This window comes from Buteo buteo, chromosome 12 (genome assembly GCF_964188355.1).
Source record: "Buteo buteo chromosome 12, bButBut1.hap1.1, whole genome shotgun sequence".
In the NCBI taxonomy this organism is placed as follows: domain Eukaryota; kingdom Metazoa; phylum Chordata; class Aves; order Accipitriformes; family Accipitridae; genus Buteo; species Buteo buteo.
In genome coordinates this window covers 40,812,494-40,831,490 of record NC_134182.1, presented here as the reverse complement: position 1 = coordinate 40,831,490, position 18,997 = coordinate 40,812,494, and the positions used below count along the sequence as shown (strand labels likewise).

At 40.8% G+C, this 18,997-nt stretch overlaps 1 protein-coding gene across 4 annotated transcripts in view; it reads right to left on the bottom strand.

Moving 5' to 3' along the window:
* Positions 1–18,153, bottom strand: part of PPP2R2A (protein phosphatase 2 regulatory subunit Balpha) — a 40,454-nt gene extending 22,301 nt beyond the window's left edge. The window contains exons 1-2 of one of the 4 annotated variants that reach the window (XM_075043604.1): positions 17,948–18,153; positions 15,341–15,415 (exon numbers count right to left, since the gene is read on the bottom strand). In XM_075043604.1, coding sequence (XP_074899705.1) covers positions 15,341–15,415; positions 17,948–17,954 — 82 coding nt within the window. In that variant the 5' untranslated portion in view covers positions 17,955–18,153. Of the gene's footprint in view, positions 1–7,377; positions 7,424–15,340; positions 15,416–16,065; positions 16,118–17,445; positions 17,483–17,947 lie in introns of those variants that run through there. The other 3 variants (XM_075043603.1, XM_075043602.1, XM_075043605.1) reach the window with 3 other exon arrangements.
* Positions 18,154–18,997: the final 844 nt, after the last annotated feature.

Here is an 18,997-nt window from a genome sequence, read left to right as displayed (position 1 = left end):
ACAGCACACATCAGTTACACTTGACCTGGAAAAGTTAAGTGTCCCTGTCAGATGCAAACAAAGCTCAAAACCTTAGGCTTCAATCAAGTGCCACAGAATTCTGGCAACCAACAGAGTTTCTAACAGCCCAGGACAGTGATATAACCAAGCCTTTCTCAAGTGGCTTAAATACACTAAAAAAATTGGAAACAAACACATGTTCTTTGGCTCTGCAGCAATAAAACTCCACCTAAAACCAATTTTTTTCTTAACCCCAAGTGAAATCTTTGCTAAAATGTAAACCCAGTAGCATATGAAGTTCTATGGTTCGTTTGAAGGGGGAAACTGGCAGTGTCGGGGTTCTCTGCTTCTACAGTTTATGCTACAGAGGAAGCACTTTAGGTATTACTGCAGACATAAGCGATAACTTGAGTAAATGACACAAGAAAGAAAAAGGCCTTGCTCCCCTTTGAATTTTCCTGTTTCAAACATCTACTATCACAGGGATTGTGCCTTTCAACCATATATTATCCCTTTAAACAAAGTAATTGTACTAAGCAGTACAATATGCAACCTACACTAGTTATATTTCCATTACAGAAACACTGTTCAGCCAGCAAAACTTACACTGATTATGAGAGGTCTTCCTGGACAAAGATGACAGAAGGGTTAAGTTATATTAGTATTATGCATAGAATTTACTTGGGGAGTTACTCATCATTTTTGTCCTTTGTACAATCTCATAGAGATCATACATATCTAATTATAGGGGAACAAAATTAACTCCAGCAGGAACTAACTTCGTGCCCACAATTGCTTCATATAAGATCCCCTTAGGTGCCTGAATGTTCTGTCACTATCACTCACAAAACTGAGGAACTTACTGAGCAGTACGAGGAGAATTGAGACAAAAAGGCTTATAAATAACAGATTTGATTATTTCTGCTCTAACACAGCATTTGTCTAGCCTTAGTACTCTGGTACATGACTTGTTCCAACATACTTTCTGCCTGCAGAGCTTTACTTTACAACATATCATTAATAAAGCTACAGCAAAATTGGTTTGCCTATCTTATTTCCAAGAAAGTGACATCTCAATTTTAGCACTGCTGAGGACAAAAAAAATTCAGGTTTACTGATTTTCCAGAATAAACTTTATGCTGGAACAGAGAAATTAAATAGCCTCTATTCGGAGTAGAACAGCACTGCCATTTCTGACCTCTCTGAAAACATTCCTGCTGACCTGCAGATAAAGGACATCCTATTTATTAACCACATGCAGAGTGAAGATTCAGGAGACCACAACTCCCATCTCAAGCCACTGCTCTGTGGAAAACCTGTATTCTTATAGCTAACTCACAGTACTACGTACTCACCAGGCTCCTTCAGGGTTTATACATAATGCTAATGGAAGTGCTCCATAATTCTTTTAAGACACACTGTGATATGCAAGTTATACATAGTATAAGGATTCCCCAAAATGCATTAAAAAAACTGGATTAAGTTTTATTCAAGCTTTAGCTCTTCTCACTGTGATAAACATGTTAGCAATGTATCTATTTTCCAAAAACAGGCTAATCACCCCTTGGTAGCAGAAGTGCTTTGCTGTTGTACTTATACATCCATTTTCTTAGGGAACTGTTCACAAAATGCTAGGAGGAATGAGAAAGAATGTTCATAAAAGAAAATCTCAGCAAGCTCAGAAGTACCATCTAGGCCTCAAAAAAAAAAAAAATGTCAGCAGTTAAGCTGTTCTTCCCACTAAGTTACATCCAGTTAATAGCACAAAGTCACTGCCTTTTATGGCTATCAGGGCTAATTTCCATTCAAGACCGGTGTGCAATCCCCACACAGAAATTTTAGGTGCTCCGTCACCAAAAGTGATTTTGGACATTATGAAAAAAGTTGTTCAAGGCTATGGGTAGCTAAGTTTTCAAATATATGCTTCTGAGACTGTAGAATCTCCACAGATGAAGGTTTTTTTTAATAAACGTCCAAGAGGAGTAACAGATATATTTGAAAGATTTGCATGTGGGGAACATACATACTAACAAGCTCCCAAGGTCCTGTCAGCCCTATCCTCTGTGATACCATCCTCATTCTGTTGTGAAAGCTGATAAACACATTTGCTGAGAAGGACACTGAAGAGTCTACCACTCAGATCATGGACTTCACAAATGCCAAAGTTATGTTTATGCTCTTTGATTCCCTTTAAAAGGGGATTTCTGCTTTGTTAAAAAAATATTTACAAGCAACAGGACTAGCAGAAAATCAGCCCTGTGATCTAGGCAAAACATAGAAATATTTACTCAGCTCTTCTTCTAGTTCACAGAATGTTTACAAGCTTCTCTCCAAGACTACAAATTACCCTACTCAGGACAGCTTACACCAGTCATAACTGAACATATCTACACAGAAGTTGCCCCTGTATTATTTATTCAAGAAGATGTTCACCTACATAGCACCAAAAAGCCAGCACTACAAAATTAGCTGCGTATTAGTTCACATAAGCAAACATCCAATCAGTCAAAACTTTAAAAGGATGCTTTAATTTGGATGCCTGTTCATTGAAAGAATAAGTAATTTCTATTTCAAGTTGTATTTACCTGAACCATTACCTAATGCATAAAGTCATTACCTAATGGCTTTTATTTCAAAAACAAAAACAAAAAACAACCTCAATACTAAAATGAAAGCATACCTGCTTCTGCTTACATATGTTCATTATGCTTCCTCCCCCCCTCCATGCTCAAGCCAGGTGATTATTCATGAGTCCTTGAAACTAATTTGAACCAGTACTTATTTACTTCTCAATTCCTGCTGACAGCCCCCCCACTTCAACCTATAGAACCATTCCTCACATCCACCACAGTATCTACCCCCAACATACAAAGTAATAACATAGGCTACACAGTCCCCTTAGAAGACCTTACTTGAGATCTTTTCAGGGGCTTGTTTGTGTTCCGAAGTAGTACAGAGCTATTTATGGAAAAAATCTCTGCTGGAATCACAGCCAGAATTTCAATAGGCTGCACAGCACAGAAAAGCCAGTGGTTAGTTTTCTGTTTGCAAATAACAATATATTTGGAAATAACATACTGTGCTATTGTTTTGCCTGTACATAACAGAAGCCTTTAGGCAGTGCCTTTCTTGTCACTGAGCATGCTACAGATTAAGAGCACTGGAATATCTTGATTTTCTCTTGTTGCTGAAGCAGTTCCAAAACATACACTGAAAGTTAAAAATTAGTAGCCGTATTTTAGAAAAATATCATAGTTTGGCAATGCCTTTCAAAATCAGCTACTAGAATTCTGTGACTTGGTGTGCATTTCTCCTGTAGATACAAAAAACAACTCCTAGAAACGATCATGATGTTTCAGACTCCTCTCATACACTCTTTGACCAAAGCTTTTATTTAAGGTGCAAAAGCTAAGGCCAAAAATTTATAAGGCTTTTAAGCTTCATGTGTAGAATGCAAGAAAGAGACCATTGTACCTCAGATGTGTAAAATGCCTCCTTCTAAGCAAGGAAAATGAGAGCAAAAATCACTATTACCTACCATAACAGAAGGGAGGGAGGGAAGGAGAGAGGGAGGCAGACTCAGTAGATGAATTTCAGGCAGCTTGCCGGAGAGCACAGTGCCTGTGAAGGTCACAAGTACAACTGAAGTTTCCAGCAGAGTTGAATACACTGTTCTGACTATTAAGTGACCATGGAATAAAAATTTCTCAATTCCTTCACTCACTATGGGCATTCACTCTTTCATCAGTTCATTTTAATACTTAATGCATTTTTTAGTGGCACTTGGAACCTGAAAAAATAGTCTTCCCTTTACCCATTCCGTCCTCTTCCCCCCCCTCTCCCCCACTTGGCAAGTGTTTTCCTGTGTTTCTATTCTGGCCCAAGCATACATGCCTCAGCTTCTTAGAAAAAATTTTTATTAAACAGAGGCCAATACTAGTTTCTAGCCTGGACTTTCAGAGATTCTTAACACTCACTTCTCTAAATGATGCAAAATGGAATCTACAAATCTTGACAACTCTGTCAAGGTAGACGCTTATAACACATCTTAAAAATATATATATTGTCTACTAATCTGAGCAAAATACTGACCTTCATTTTTAAGTTAATTATTTTACCTCTCTCACCTTCTCAATTTATAGATTAGGACCTTTTCTTTGGATTTTGGAAGAGCTGTATAGCAGCTGAAAACAAGATAAAGAGTATTTAGCAGTATTACTGTCCTGCAAGGGTCTCAAAGTTCCTTGCAGTAATTTTCAAAAGTTTTGGAACTTCATTTTGGGAAACGGGCACACTAGTCTTACAGATAGGGAAAACAAAGCATGGAAGTGTTAAAATGACTTGTGACCTTCCAGATGAAACAACTCCAGAAGATTACTTTCAGTTATCTCCATTTCTAGTCTTCCTTTTTGTCAATCTCCCTACCTCCACCCCACCAGGGTAATTAAATTTAAAACTAAACTGTCAACCTGGTAAAAAGTAAAAGAGTAATAACAGCTCTGTAAGAAACTTGAGCCTCAGTCAAAAAAAACACTGGTTAGAAAGAAGGCGAATTGGAGGGTGCCAGACAACTTCCAGTTGAATGTTACATAATTATAAAACTTGTGGAAAAAGAATTTCAAGATATACATAAATGAGCTTACAAGACCAAAGAGGGCTGCGTACATGATCTTCTCTTGATGACTTCTTCAAAATGATAGCAACCAGCAAGAAGGAAAGATTAAGGCAGAAGTGCTCCTACACAGGATGCAATCACTCAGTCATGTCATTTTTTCTAACAACATACATGCTTAATAACCCTTGTGCAGGAATACTGAGGAACAGAACAGAGAGATGACCTAGTAGCACAGTTGTAAATGACAATTCAGAACATGCTTCCCTGATTTTCAGAAACAGCAGAAAGATGAGAAACGCTACATAAACAAGTGGATGTCTTATTCCCAGGTTTGGTAGGAGCTTCTTCAGGTCAAATCAAGGAAAAGAATCCACAAGCTGCAGGGAGGCAACAACCTGATGTGCAGAATCTCCAAGTGGGTTTTTTTGTTTGTTTGTTTTAAATGTTCTCTGTCTTCCTACTGCACTTTCCTCTGAGGCATCTAAATACTGTCAGAGACAAAATTGCTGTGTTAAGCACAGCATGCATTCTGCTCCAGTAACAGAACTGGTATATTACCAGCCCCCACCACTTTCAAGAGTTGGTTATGACTTCCAAAATGGTCTGGAGTAAAACAAAAGATCCTGGATATTTCTTGAAAACAAAAAGAAAGTAAAATTCAGCTAAAAAAAAAACAAAACAAAAACAACCACACAAAAACATGAAGCTGTGATAAGAACAGCCTGAGAACAGGCAGAAGGACTACATAAAAAGTATTAAAATTTTGGTCAAAAAGCCATTCCCGACAGTTCCACATTCCACTAAAACAGCTTATGAATGTTTTGCTATTACCTCTATAAAGCAGTGCCATTTTCTCACTGCTACACTGCATAATGAAAAACTTTGTGGGCTTCAATTGCTGTTTGTTCATACTGATCTTTTAGAAGAGATGTCCTCAAACATGAATCTCAATTCACCAAAATTAGAGTTTTCCATATGAAAGGCAGTCTGTGAATAAGCACATATCAACTGCACGCGTGAAAAGGCTGAGGAAGAGGCTAAGCAAGTTGTTCACAACGCCCTAGTTTCACATGTTGCCTTAAAACCGTTATCGTATCTCCACGAGAAGCAATCCATCCATTCACCTCTCACATCTCTTGTCACATTCCTGTAGCACCACTACCTATTCTACCACAAACGTTTGTTACAGTTTGACAAATCGGTCTGAGGAACCTAATTCAGGATAAACTTAATCTGAGAGCAAATAATCCAAAACATGTAATTTTCATTCAGGTCCGTTTCCCAAAGTGATCACTCTGCAGCTAAGTGAACACCTGGGTCAGCTCAAAGCAGTAACTGGTAAACATACAAGGAAGGAACATCTTTTTCAGAAGCAGCAGCTACTTAAAGTGACAATGAACCTACAGGCAAGTCAGGATGCAATTTGAATTCTAATTCCTCTTTCCGTACCAAGGCCACGCTGCACTCTAAAGCAAGCTGAACAGGGCAACTATTAAAAGACAATCCAAGATAGTTTAAAAAAAAAGTATCTCCAATATTTCTATAAATGAATCCTTACACAACGCACCAAGAACAGTACCTGCAAAGTTATGTTTTTGTTCTGTAATTCCATTGGAAAAAAACTCCAGGAACTCTCCAACAAGTGTCTTTGAGAATCATTATGAGAGTTGAAGCTAAAGATTTACTTCAGTATGTAGTTCGTGCCTGCTGGACCAATTTACTTTAAAATTTTAAGTTATTTGAAAAAAGTAAGTCCCTCAGACTACACTTATAAGCACTATACACAAACACACATAGGTCATAATTTCTGCGAATCATCTTCTAACCTTCTACTAACAGGAGAAAGGCCAGCTGAAATCACTACTTTTAAGAGTAGTCCCTGGAATACTTTTTATTTTAATCAGGGAAAAAGGAAATTACAGCTACTAGCATTTAACAGCCAAGAATATATTAGAAATTACTCCAAATTTTAAATAAGCAACTATAGTCTGAAGTCTCAATTACCTTAACTGTTCCTGAATATATGCAATTATCTTTTCTCGAGTTCTCAAAAACATAAGAGTGCCAACTGTGTGTGTTTGGAGATCACGTTATTCCCAGAGCATTAATTTAAGAACTGCAATTGAAAATACAAAGAGAAACATTTCCACACAAAATGCATTCTAGATACCTGGGAAATCAATCTTTTTTACAATACAACTCTTTTAAACCCTCTTTTCCTGACCCTAAAATTTTCTTCCAAAATTAGATGCAAGCATAACTGCCTAAGGGGTTTAACATGTGACCTAAATATGCTGGTTTTCTTAATGGTGCTATCACTTGTAGATTGCCAAGAGGAAAATACATTTTTATAAAGAATGGCTGACCAAATTAATAATTTCTCCTCCAGTGCTTAACAAAAGCCTGATAAGTTAGAAGAGAGAAGCTCACAGCCACTTCTGTTTCTGTAACTGAATTACAACCATGCACAGAAGCCTCAAATAATTCTTTTCAGTAATATTATCCACTCACAGTATCAATACCTGATGTCTCATTAGCCAGCATCTTAATTTTAATGGCAAATATAACAACTCAAAACCTTCCAGTCACGGAAAAGAACAAGGCAAGACCACCATCATGTAATGCTACCTGCTGCCCAGACCAAAGTCCTAAAGCAGTCCTGTCTGGAGAGCCAGAAAGTCAGCAACAGTATATTCAATAAAGGGTCCTGCTATATAAAATCATTAACAAGTGCACACACATGCAAAGTATCAGTACTTTACCTCTTAAGACAAGACACCTTTTTAGGCTTCCCCCCATTTTCACAAAGGCTCATGTAACAGTGTGAAAGAACGACAAAGTCCTTTCTATTTCCAGCTTGCTTACATAGTAGCCCTACAAAAGTAGCATTTAGCTAATGCATGCTGTAAGAGCATAACTGAGCTATAAAGCAATATAGCAAAGCTATAATTACATATATTCCGCTCAAGTTTAAAATCCAGAAAACTGTCCAGATGTAGTTATTTTGACTGTAAGACCTACCGCTGCTTGTTGAAAGAGATTATTCTAAAGCGGTTTGGATCAAGTGTCATACTTCCTGTATTTCTCTCCTTTTATTTTCATAGAAACATGGTAACTGTTGTCTCTATTCACATTCAGAAGTGCCTACCTATGCCGAGACTTTTCATTCATTTCAATCATTTCTTTAAAAGGGTAAACCTCAGTTTCACATGATCACTGAACACTGACTTATTCTGCACAACTTTTTGCTCCATACTAAAAACACTGTGGACATAGTTATGGTACTGCATATTATAGAGCATTGAACATATGGAAAAAGGTCTGGAAAACACCCTTAAGGCAGTTATAAAAGCATCTTATACTAATGAATTTGCTTTGGGAGCACAGTGTTTCCTAAAGAGAAAAGAACAAATGGTATCCTTAACTTGGTACCATTAGTAATTGATGTTTTTACTACAAGAGGTAGAGTACATAGCAGATTTAATTGTATGCACACTTAAACAGCATCTAAAACAAAGAAGGCCTAATTCTACAGCACCTAATATGAGACAACACATTAGTTTAGGCAAAGTCAAAACCCCAAACAAGGGATCGATTTTTCAAATCATATTAAGAGTGGTAAGACACGATAAGAGAAGATTATCACTTGTCAGATTATCTTTTTAAAGTACTTTACAGTAAAGCAATCAGTAAGTAATCCATCTCCCATTTAAGTGGCATTGTTTTCTACAACTTCCAAGAAACTAAACTGTACTGCTATTAACACAGCTCTTTTTACTAACAGAGCTAGTAACAATGCTAAACAAATCTCATTTCCACATACTGCTTGTGTGGACACTGAAGGAAGAAAACCTATTCCATGTGTACTAGTTCTGCCGCACAAAAACGTCAAAAAGATTTACAACATAATGATAAATGACATTGTGTGCGTGTATTCCTGCATGTGCGTTTGCACGTGTGTACGCGATACCCAATTTAAAAAAAATCTAGAACTGTCACACTGAATAGCAGTTTGACAACTGGCTTATGCCTGCCGAGATCTGTGCTGCTTCCAAATGAGGTAGTTCTGCATCCTGCACCTGCCCTCAGACACACGTTTTCATCACCCCTTCTTTACACCTCTAGTGTCTGCACATCCACACAGCCTTTAGTTCAGGGATCTGATTTGACTGCAGTGTAACCCAGTAAAAATCTACAGGTCCGTTTGTTTTCAATAGTAGCACAGACTTGGACCAACTTCAGTCTTTACATCTCAAAGAAGATCACCAGTGATGCAGGATATCTGTCAAGCGTTAGTGCACCATACCAAAGCTTCAACTATTTTATTTGGCAAGTATTTTAGTTCAGTCTCTTAAGATTACTGTTACAGTATTGGTATTAGATATATTCTATTGCTGGCCTTCAGATAGCACGTGCTCAAAGTATGTACCTCTTGAACAGAGAAGGTTTAAAGTCCTTTTTATCAGTTGATTTTACCATTTGTAGTAGTACAGCACTTAGGAGATCAGCATCTTGTGTTGACTGTACGTAAAGTCCTATAAAGAGACCAACCCTCTTCCAGAGTTCCTTGTGTTCCTTTGAGCCACTCGATCACTCTCCACACTATGCTGGCACAAGCACACACAGAGCACTGAGAACCAGATCAGGGTTCAATTCAGCTGAAAAATAATCCAGTAAAAACCACAATTTTCAGTATTTTTCAGCTCGATCAGCTTCCCAAACAAGTTCATTGTGCAGTTACATGAACACTTGTGCCAGCAAAGTGGGAAGGAGTGCCTCTTTAAGCAGAAATGCTGCCAAACATGTAGCCATGGCCTAAATAGGCAAGTCAGAAGGGAACAGAAGGGGGGGGGGGGAAGAGACGGTACAGCTAGGAACACCCAGCTCTTAACTCTTACTTCAGCATTGCATCCACTAGGACTTTATTCTTCATTTTATTTCTTCCAAAACACGTTCTATGTAGCTACAGCTACCACAGAAATCCATTTCTAAGGGTAGAAATACCCAAACCAGAATCATTTAGGTAGCACCTTTAAAATTAAAAGCTATGAAGTTTCACAAAGCTGATCAAGAGCTGTAATCCACCAGGATTGCCACTGATAGCCAAATTGCATTCATTTGTACTGTTGGAGTCTGATGGCTTGATCACTATAACTGCCGTATTTACGACACAAAAAAATCACTCCTTTTTCCAACTAATTTTTAATTTAAGCCAAAAAGATTCCAAGAACAGAAAAGCATCACAGAAGTTAACAGCACAACACTGGTCAGCGTGACTGACAAGCTGAAGTGCCCTAGCTACCAAACCCATGTCAAGAGAGAGTACTGAATAACCTCTAGGGAGCTAAACAGCCACTTACTATTCAGCTGTTTGCTAAATGCTCTTTGTTTTGGGGGACTTCACACTTTAAATGCACACTTTAGTCAATCTAGACCAGCAGTTCCTAGAACACAGTAGCCTATTTCTCTCTCTAGATACAGACAGCGATTCTACAAACGGCTGAAGATAAGAGCTAAAATACAGAAGCAGACTTAGGAATACAGAATAGGACTACAACCTTGGTCTTTTTATTTATCTACAGCATATTTCAAACTACCCCTTAAAAACAAACTATTACTGGTCCTTGCTCCTTCTAACTGGTGTTACCTTATGAGCATACAGAACATAACCACAGCCCTCAAAAACCCAAATTAAGCTCCCTCCCAGAGCTATACCCCAATCTTTCTTCAGCATTATTATCACAACCTCTCACACCCTTGCTACCTTTGAGAATTTTTCCTCCCCTGCTACTCCATCAGTTCCCATTAAAAGAGCCCATCAGTGACTTCTATAATAACGCCATTGTTTCTCTTCTGTGACTCCTGTCCACAAACACAGCTCAATAGAAGCCCTTCTTCCCAACTGATCCCAGCAACATCCCTCCATCAACAAGGTATAGGCCCCTATTAGTCAGTTGTTGGTAAGCCTACAGAACCAGATGCACCACCGGGAATAACAGTCTGGTAGGACAGAGCTAACCAACTTTCTGAAGGAGGCTCAGCAGCTCTAATCCAAAATTACAGATACATGTTACTTGACAAAGAGAAAGCTTTCTGGTAAGACAAGAGAAGATGGTGAACTGGAGGTTGTGATAAACTGCTTTTTACAGCAGTCCTCATTCCTGGCTCCAATATTCCTTACTCCAAGATAACTATTTTCGTGCGTTGAAGACAAACTACTATTACTGAAGCAACAACAGTTCCCATAGCTGCTCTGCAATTTTGAAGTCTGCCAAAAATAAACATGAAACTACACTTGAAAGATATAACATACCTAGAATCAAATACAGAAAGCATTCCTGAACAAGGCAAAAGTCAAATGCTGTTTATATCTCTGACCACACACACGAGCTGGCTAGGGACAGAAATATAAGAGACTTCATCTGTTCATCATCTGCACAAACTGAAACAGACTACAGAAATGTTTGGGCTATAAAAGAGGAAACATGAAACAAGTCCTAGATTATTAACAAAGCAGCACAGAATGGCTAAGCATCCAACTTTAAAATTATGTCAGTAATCAGCACCCACAGCAGATATTCCAGCATTTCCTTCAGAGACAATTTAGGCATGAAATAGTTAAACAACTTATCAAAGATGAGGGGTGATCACTCAGGGTTAAAGCTTAGGACTTAAATTCCTGGCTCCCAGCCTTGGACCCAGACTATCAGACTTCTACATATCTTTGGATTACATTTGAAAGAACATTTAGATAGAGCAGCTTGACTCTTTTCCTTCTGCCAAGTAATTAAACAAATTTGACTTAATTTGTTCTGAAGCACAAACTCATTCCATTAAGCAAGTGTCAAGTTTTCAGAGACAGTTTAAACTCATAACTCTTACTTGTTTCCAACTGGAGTTGCCATTATGCCACATCTTAGAGAACATAACAGGAGAAGAATAAAAACAAGTCCCAAAACAACAAAACTGCTGCAGAAAAAACTTCGTAATCCTTTTCTATAATCATTCCCATAAAAGAAACTTCCATTAAGAAAGCATGGTAATGTCTGCTCTTGAGTGTTTATGGACAGCTAAGTCTTACTTGCACTGAAACAGTGATGGCACAGAAGAAAGAAAAAAAAAATCCATATATTACAGATGCTTTTGATAACCTGATCATTGAACTTAACAAGGCCAATGACTCTGTGTTCTCCACTGGAGAAGTCCTGTATAGTCTGCTGTCCTGGCTCTGGATTCTCCAGAGTACACAAACAAGTTGAATACAGACAGGTTGTAAAACTGGGCTCCAGCAAGACAAATGTGAAATTAAGAAGGGAGGAAAACATCTGTTGAGCAAAGAATCAGCTATTTCAGAATCAGAGGCAGCACAAGCTACAACACTTATGCAATGGACTGCTAAATCAGAAAAGGGCAAACTTTTGCCATCAGTTAAAATTAATGACCCCAACTGTAATGAAGCTGACACTCAGACTTCAATTTATAACTCGATTTCTGTGCTTAACTTTGTGATCGGATAGGGCCAGGGCACATCTTACAACTGCGGATAAACTCCATACATACCCAGGGAAGAGAGGCTACTTCTCGGCTCCTCGCATCCATATTCCTCAAGCTAGAAAAGCTTTGCCACAGCGCAATGACACAGGCAGGCCCCAGCTATGAACTCATTGCCATCTTCTTTCCTCAAGTTTTAGTAACAGCTTTCCCTCCTCCTTCCCTTCCACCCTCATTAGCTCTAAAAGAAACACTGTCACATCCATCTATCATACAGTGCTTAGAAAGCCAGAAAATTAAAAACTATATGTATCAGAGTTCATGTTTCAGCCAAAGCCACCAAATATTGACTTTGTAATAGACAGCCATTCTAACCCAAGTATCTAACAAATTATAGGTTATACATATTATGTGAAGGTTATGAGGTCAGATCTGACCTCAAATATACTGGAAGCTACGTACCAGCATTCTTAGCAAGCTTTTTAAAGTTGCTGCCACTATTACTGTATTAAAAATGTTATTCTCCTTTGGCCTTTTTTCTAGGCAACATTGTAGAGAGACCACTGGTCTTGCATTCTACTGATTAACGCAATTAAATGCCTTTTTATTAACCCTTCTATTAGCTTAGTTTAAGCAAGCTTTCCAATATAAATATTGCAACACTGTTATTAACAGGAAGAAAACAGAAAGTGAAACCTCCCATTTCTTTCAGGTTTGTTTTCTACACTTTTAGTGAAGTTTCCGCATTCCATGACAAAAGTTAGTTTTCAAAATTTGAGCTCTAAAGCCATTCTAAAAAAACAAAACCACAAATCCACACCCTAGGTACTACCGTAAACAAATTGATACTGTCCTCAGCCACAGACATGATTAGAATCCATACCTGTCAGCTTGCAGTCCACAGTGGTTAAACAATCATTTAAGTTTTGAACAGCAAGATTTTCTTTAGCTTTAACCATGGTGCCTGCCACAAGAAAGCAGACAGAAAGGGAGGGAGGGAGGGAAAAAAGGTCCTCAGACTACACTTAGAGCCACTGTCAACTTGTCCTTGGGTATTTTGGAGGAGGACCAGAAGCATGCAAAGCTGCTGTTCCAATTTTTGCAAGAACCACACAGGGCTCCGTTTCATTAAAGTGAACCTTAAAGCCAGAAATATAGCTAATAAACAGAAAAATGTGACCAGCTTGATACATTAACCACCCTTCCTACGGTATCACAGGGAGACATTACGAAGCATAACAAAAACTCAAAAGGATTGCACAGAAGCTAAACTTGGACTTTGATTAGACGGCTGGCTTTCAACAATTTCCAGCGTGAATTGTGGGAGCTGAACACACAGGAAGAGGGGAGAATGTCAGCTCAACAAATTCATTACAATCAAGCATAATACCAACCTTGGGACCTCTCTCCAGAATCTCAGCATTTAAATTTCAGCATGTCTTGCAGTAGGATATCAAGGTTCTGGGGTCTGCACCTTAAGACTTAGGATAAGTCAGCTATAGCTGGCAATAAAACAAAACTTCTCTTTGCTCTTTGGGTCACAAAATCAGTAGGCTACATCTTCCATAAAATCAGAAATGGACATTCTTACAATTTTTTGGAAACCATCCTAACTGGCTTGCTGAAACTGAAGCTAGTTAACTTGGTTACAGTGAAGGCTTCCCTGAACTCCACCCACTATGACTCCAGCAATACACAGTACAGCTGCTAACCTGTCAGGAAGCATAAGGCTAGCAAGTCGTCTTTCGTAACATGAAGTACAATACTTCAGAACAGCTAAGGAAGTTAAGGACAGACTATTTCCTGACTTCTGCATTTCCAGTTCCCTGTAAAAGCCACTTGACTGTAAATATATATATATACACACACATATATAAAGTGCATCACTATTACACTCGTGTCACCATGTCCATTTTAATGAAGAATTATTTGCGAGCACCTGCCACACAACCACAACTTCTTCAATATTTGTACTTAATTAAGGATTTAGTTTGATATGTAATTAAAATAAAGGTTACAGAATTTAAAGTCTGCTGGGGAAAAAAATTATACTACATTTAACAGTAGTTTTGAGTTCAAGCTTTAAAATATACTTCCTGAAGAATTTAAAATTAAACTTTAAAAAAACAGTTACAGCTTTCTTGTTTCCATAAGCCATCTTTCAGCTTGTAAAAGACAGGAGTCTTTGAAAGTGCATCATTTGCCATATGCTACAGCTAATAAATAAAACCAAGTCACTTATGTTTATACCGATTTTTGGGCCTTTGGAAGTTAATTTGAACCACAAGTGAAATGGGGAAATAATGGAAACTGTAGTTACTGCTTTTCTAAATATAACATTAATCTCACTTGTAAGTCAGAGCATTCAAGATTTATAAAAAAAAGAAAAAACCCTAGGAATTACATAAGTGACAAGGCCAACCGCTTGCAAAAGAAAAATTTTAACTCATGATCTTACAGGCTGTGTTGTGCAAACAGGAATTTACGGCCAAAGAGATTTAGAAGTCAGCGGGACTTTCCTCAAAAAAGATCGCAGAAAAAATTTTGCTCTCTAGCACAGCGATTGAGCAGCACAGAGAAAGCACGATTCCTCTAATGATCCCCAATCCCAGTAAAAGAAAATAACAAGTACTTATTTTGCAGTCACAATCAGAGGCAGCCATCTTAGTGTAAGATGACATTTGTCATTGCCAGCTTAGAAAAGTTTTCGGCAATTTCCAGTATTATTTCAAACACAAACCCCCTCTTTACTTGGTAAGTAAGCATGCACAAATATTCAGATTTCTTCTTCTTCTGCTTAATAGAAGCTGGGAAGATTGGGAAAATTACTTGATCTTTATCTAGTACTTAGATCTTCAAAGAGTACAAACATTAATTAATTCTCACAACACCTCCCTGTGGAATGCAAGTATCACATTCCCCATTTTGCAGATGAGGAAAAAACACAAATCAAAAGCTGAGTGACAGGAAAATCTTAACTATCTTGGAAAACAATTCCAGCAAAGTATTTAAGAAGCCTGGATTCAGCCCTTCTTAGAAGTGTGCTGAACAGTACTCTCAAACCATAGTTTAATCCTGAATCTGCGTATCTGAGTGCACATTAAATGTATACTTACTTTGCTCAAGTTGCATACAGCAACACTGACATACTTCAGTAAGATTGCATTCACATCTCCCTGCCTAAGGAGGAGCTAAAAAGTCAGAAAACATTCAGTAAAAAAATATTGCTCTTACCTTCTGCTACATCATCATCTACAGCGCCTTTCACCTGAGAAAAACACCACTGAATGTCATTTCCTCCTCCAGCTCCTAAAAACCACAAACAAAAAAAATGAGACCCCCCACAGCAACACAAAGAGCACACAATAGTTACCAATTGAAAATTTCAGACAACATTGTACACGCCTACTTCCTCAGCAATGCTGTCGGCACAATTACAAATTGCCCCTCCCCACCTTTTTCCTTTACAGATATTGTTTTTGTCATTAGTGGCTTGCCAGCATTCAATGCAACATTTGTCAAAAACAGTGTAAGCGTAAGCAGTAACAGTGATAAAAGCCTCTATCACCAAAAGCTCGCTGGACTAAATAACATTGCTAGTGCTAACTTTAGCTGCGCATTTAAAATGAGAGTACGTGAACATCTTATTTCACACGACACTCCTTCCTAAGTCAGGACCCTCTACAAACACACACACACAAACCGTAACCATCAGAAAAAGCTGTACGTTTTTGGAAAATTTCAATCATCCATTCAATATACACCAAGCATGCTATTCATTTCCTTCTTTTACAAAAACGTTGAACTGAGCCTACATACTAAAGGCTAAAGAAAAAAAATTTTACCACAATTTTAGAGTCTCTTCGCAGAAGTAACGAAAGCAATTATCAGCCTTAAAAAAAGCAGCAAATCCAAGCAGAAAAGCAAACAAGCAATCTGATGTTAACAAGTTCTACTACCATAGAAAACGGATCGAAGAGAAAACTTCAGGAACATTACTGCCTCGGCGGAAGGCAGTGATTCATTTGAACCCTGCCACCAAAACACACAAAAAAATCACCACCCATTTCTTTTGCATTTCATTCTGAGCAAATCACTGCAGGGCTGAGTACATACAGGAAGAGACTGAAATGGGCTTGCCTTTTTTTTTTTTTTTTTTTTTTAAAAAAAGCCACTGTCAAAATGGAACTTTTCCTCAACACAATTCAAACAGGCTGAGCAACAGATGGCATTTACACATTAATCCAGAGCTCTGTTACGGCTTTTGGGATAACAAAGAATAAAGAAGGGACGACTTCTTCCCTCTTCTGCGCTAAGTCACAGAGGGAAAAAAAGTCAAAGACAAGGAAATCAGAATCACCAAAACCATCTTTCCAAAAAGGACCAAGTGTCTCAGAATGTTAAGAGAAGTGCTGGAACACAATCAGCGACCAGTTTGCATTTTTTGCTTGCCTTAATTTCTATTCTGAAGGATTACAGACACACAAACTACATAACCTGACAAGGTGAAGGCAAGTACAAGCATCCACCTATGCAAGAGATGTCAAAATGCTTTTTGTAGATACATTGGAAAGGTTTGCTATTGCCCAAAATCTGTACAACCCATTTTCTTTCCTCTCTCCAACCTCTTCATTTGTCATTTAGCAGCTGGCACCATGGAAGCACTTAAAGGGGACAGCTTGTTAAAAAAAACCAAACAAACAAAAAAAACCCAAGAAAACCACACTGCTCTTTCTACTTAAGCCTATAATTCTATTTTTCATACAATTTACTTGAATCAAGTTGGCACTTCCCCCCCCCCCCCGACTAAAACAAAAAGAGAAGGGTGGAGCATGGGCATATAGCGTAGGGGAAAAAGGCAAAGCACAAACCTAGTACAGCCTCTCATGCTTGCTCCTCCAAATGCAAAGCGCTGAAAAGACAATTCATTTGCAAAGGAGGGGGATGAATGTATCTCCAAATGAAGAAATCGCAAGGAAAACTAAGGAGGAAGAGATACCTTATGCATACACGCTTCCAGCCTACCAAGAGCACTTTAGGATGCAAAATGGGGAGCAAGCAGAGGAAGGAATGAGAAAGAAAACACAGTGAGACCTGTGTTATTTAATGACATCCTGTACCCAATTTTACTCTCATTTGCAGACGCTTAAAAGCTGCACCCTACAGAAGGGTGCAATTGTACTCTCGACACAAGCACGTCTGCGCCCTGGAACACCTCTCCGTGCACAGCAGCACTTCTTGCACAGTCCTCACTAACTCCACCTGAGAAATAAAAGCAACATACGAGCACGTATACAAATTCAAAAAGCCCGTGGGGGGGGGGGAGGAAAAAGACCCACCCTGTCTGCAAGCCTCCTGCATACCGAACTTCAAAATACACGGCTTCCCCCATGGAAGCCCCTCCACCTCGCTTCTCTCGTGCTTTCACCACCACCCCCGACAAGGGAGGGAAAGGAAGAAGGGGTGGGTGGGAAGAAAGCACGGTTTCCCAGAAGGGAGAGGGAAAAAAAAAAAAAAAAAAAAAATAGAAGACCAGGAAGGCGCAGGCGAGGCGGAACGGGAGAGCGGGGCCGGGGAGGGAGCGAGCGAGGCAGGGGCAGTCGGCACGCCGGCAGCCGGGGCTCGGCAGAGGCAGCCGGCAGGCTGCGAGGCGTTCCGCCGGCGGGGGAGAAACCCCCGGCGAGCGGGGGGCAGCCGGGGGAAGGGAGGCGGCGCTGCCCCCGGCCGGCAGCCCCGTCCGCCCGCCCGCCCGGCGGGCAGGCCGCTGCCGCAGCCTCACCTGCGCCCCCCCCGCCCGGCGGCGGCAGGGGCCGGTGCCCCGCGGGGGCAGCCTCCCCTTACCTGCCATGTTGGGCTGGCGATAGCGGCGGCGGCGGGTCGGGCGGTCTCGGCGCTGCGCGGCGGGGCCGCCGGTGCCGGGCGGGGGGCGGCGGCGGGGGGCGGATGGCGGCGGATGGCGGCGGGGGTGCGGCCGGCTCCCTTCCTGGGGCTGCCCCCGCTCCGCGCCTCGCTCCGGCCCCCCCCCGAACGCTCCACTTTCAAAATGGCGCCGGGCGAGCTGGGGTGACGTCACCCGCCGGCGGGGAGGGGGGCGGGGCGGGGCTCGGCTCCGGAGAGGGCGGGGCGGCGCGGCGGGTCCCTCGCCGCCCCCCGTAGGGCCGGGCCGGGCCGGGCCGGGGTGCCGGCATGGCGGACAGCCGGCGTGGCGGGCTGCCGGCGGCGCTCCGCTCCGCTCCGCGCCCGGGTTCGGCGGCGGCCGCCGGGCCTTTTCCGGGGGCTCGTCCGCGACGGGGAAAGCCGCCTCCGAGGGCCCCGACCCCCGCCGTCCCCTGCCTGCTCGGCAGGGTGCTTTGCAGGCTCTGCCTTCGTTTCGCTCATTCGCTGAATCTCTCCCTCCCCACCCCCGGCTTGGCATCGTTCGGTTTTGGGGTTTGGGGTTGGTTTTTTTTCTTTCCTCCACTCCCTCGCTTCCTTCTCCTGCCATTTCCTCATGCAGCAGTTCCTCGTTGTAGCCACATAACCTGTTTGATGCACATTTTCCACCCTCTTGGATGCTTTCCATACCGTCTGCAGGCTCGGTCTCTCATTTCACTGGAGAACCCAAGTGCGTCTTTGCCATTCTCATTGCTATTCCCTGCGTACACCCGGCCGTGCTCCCGAGCCATTTTTAGCCTCCATCCACCTTTCACACTGACAGCCAGCAAGAGCTACAAAGAAAGACTTGCAGCCGAGCCCAGCTTGGCACAACTCCCGCTGGCTCGGAAAGGATGAAGGCTCCTTTTTAGCTTACTGGGTCCCAGCTAAAGTCTCAGCTGTGGTTAACGTACAGGACTTGGATAATTGATTCAGTACAATCTATTTAAGATCTTGTGAAAGTCATCAGTTTCCCTT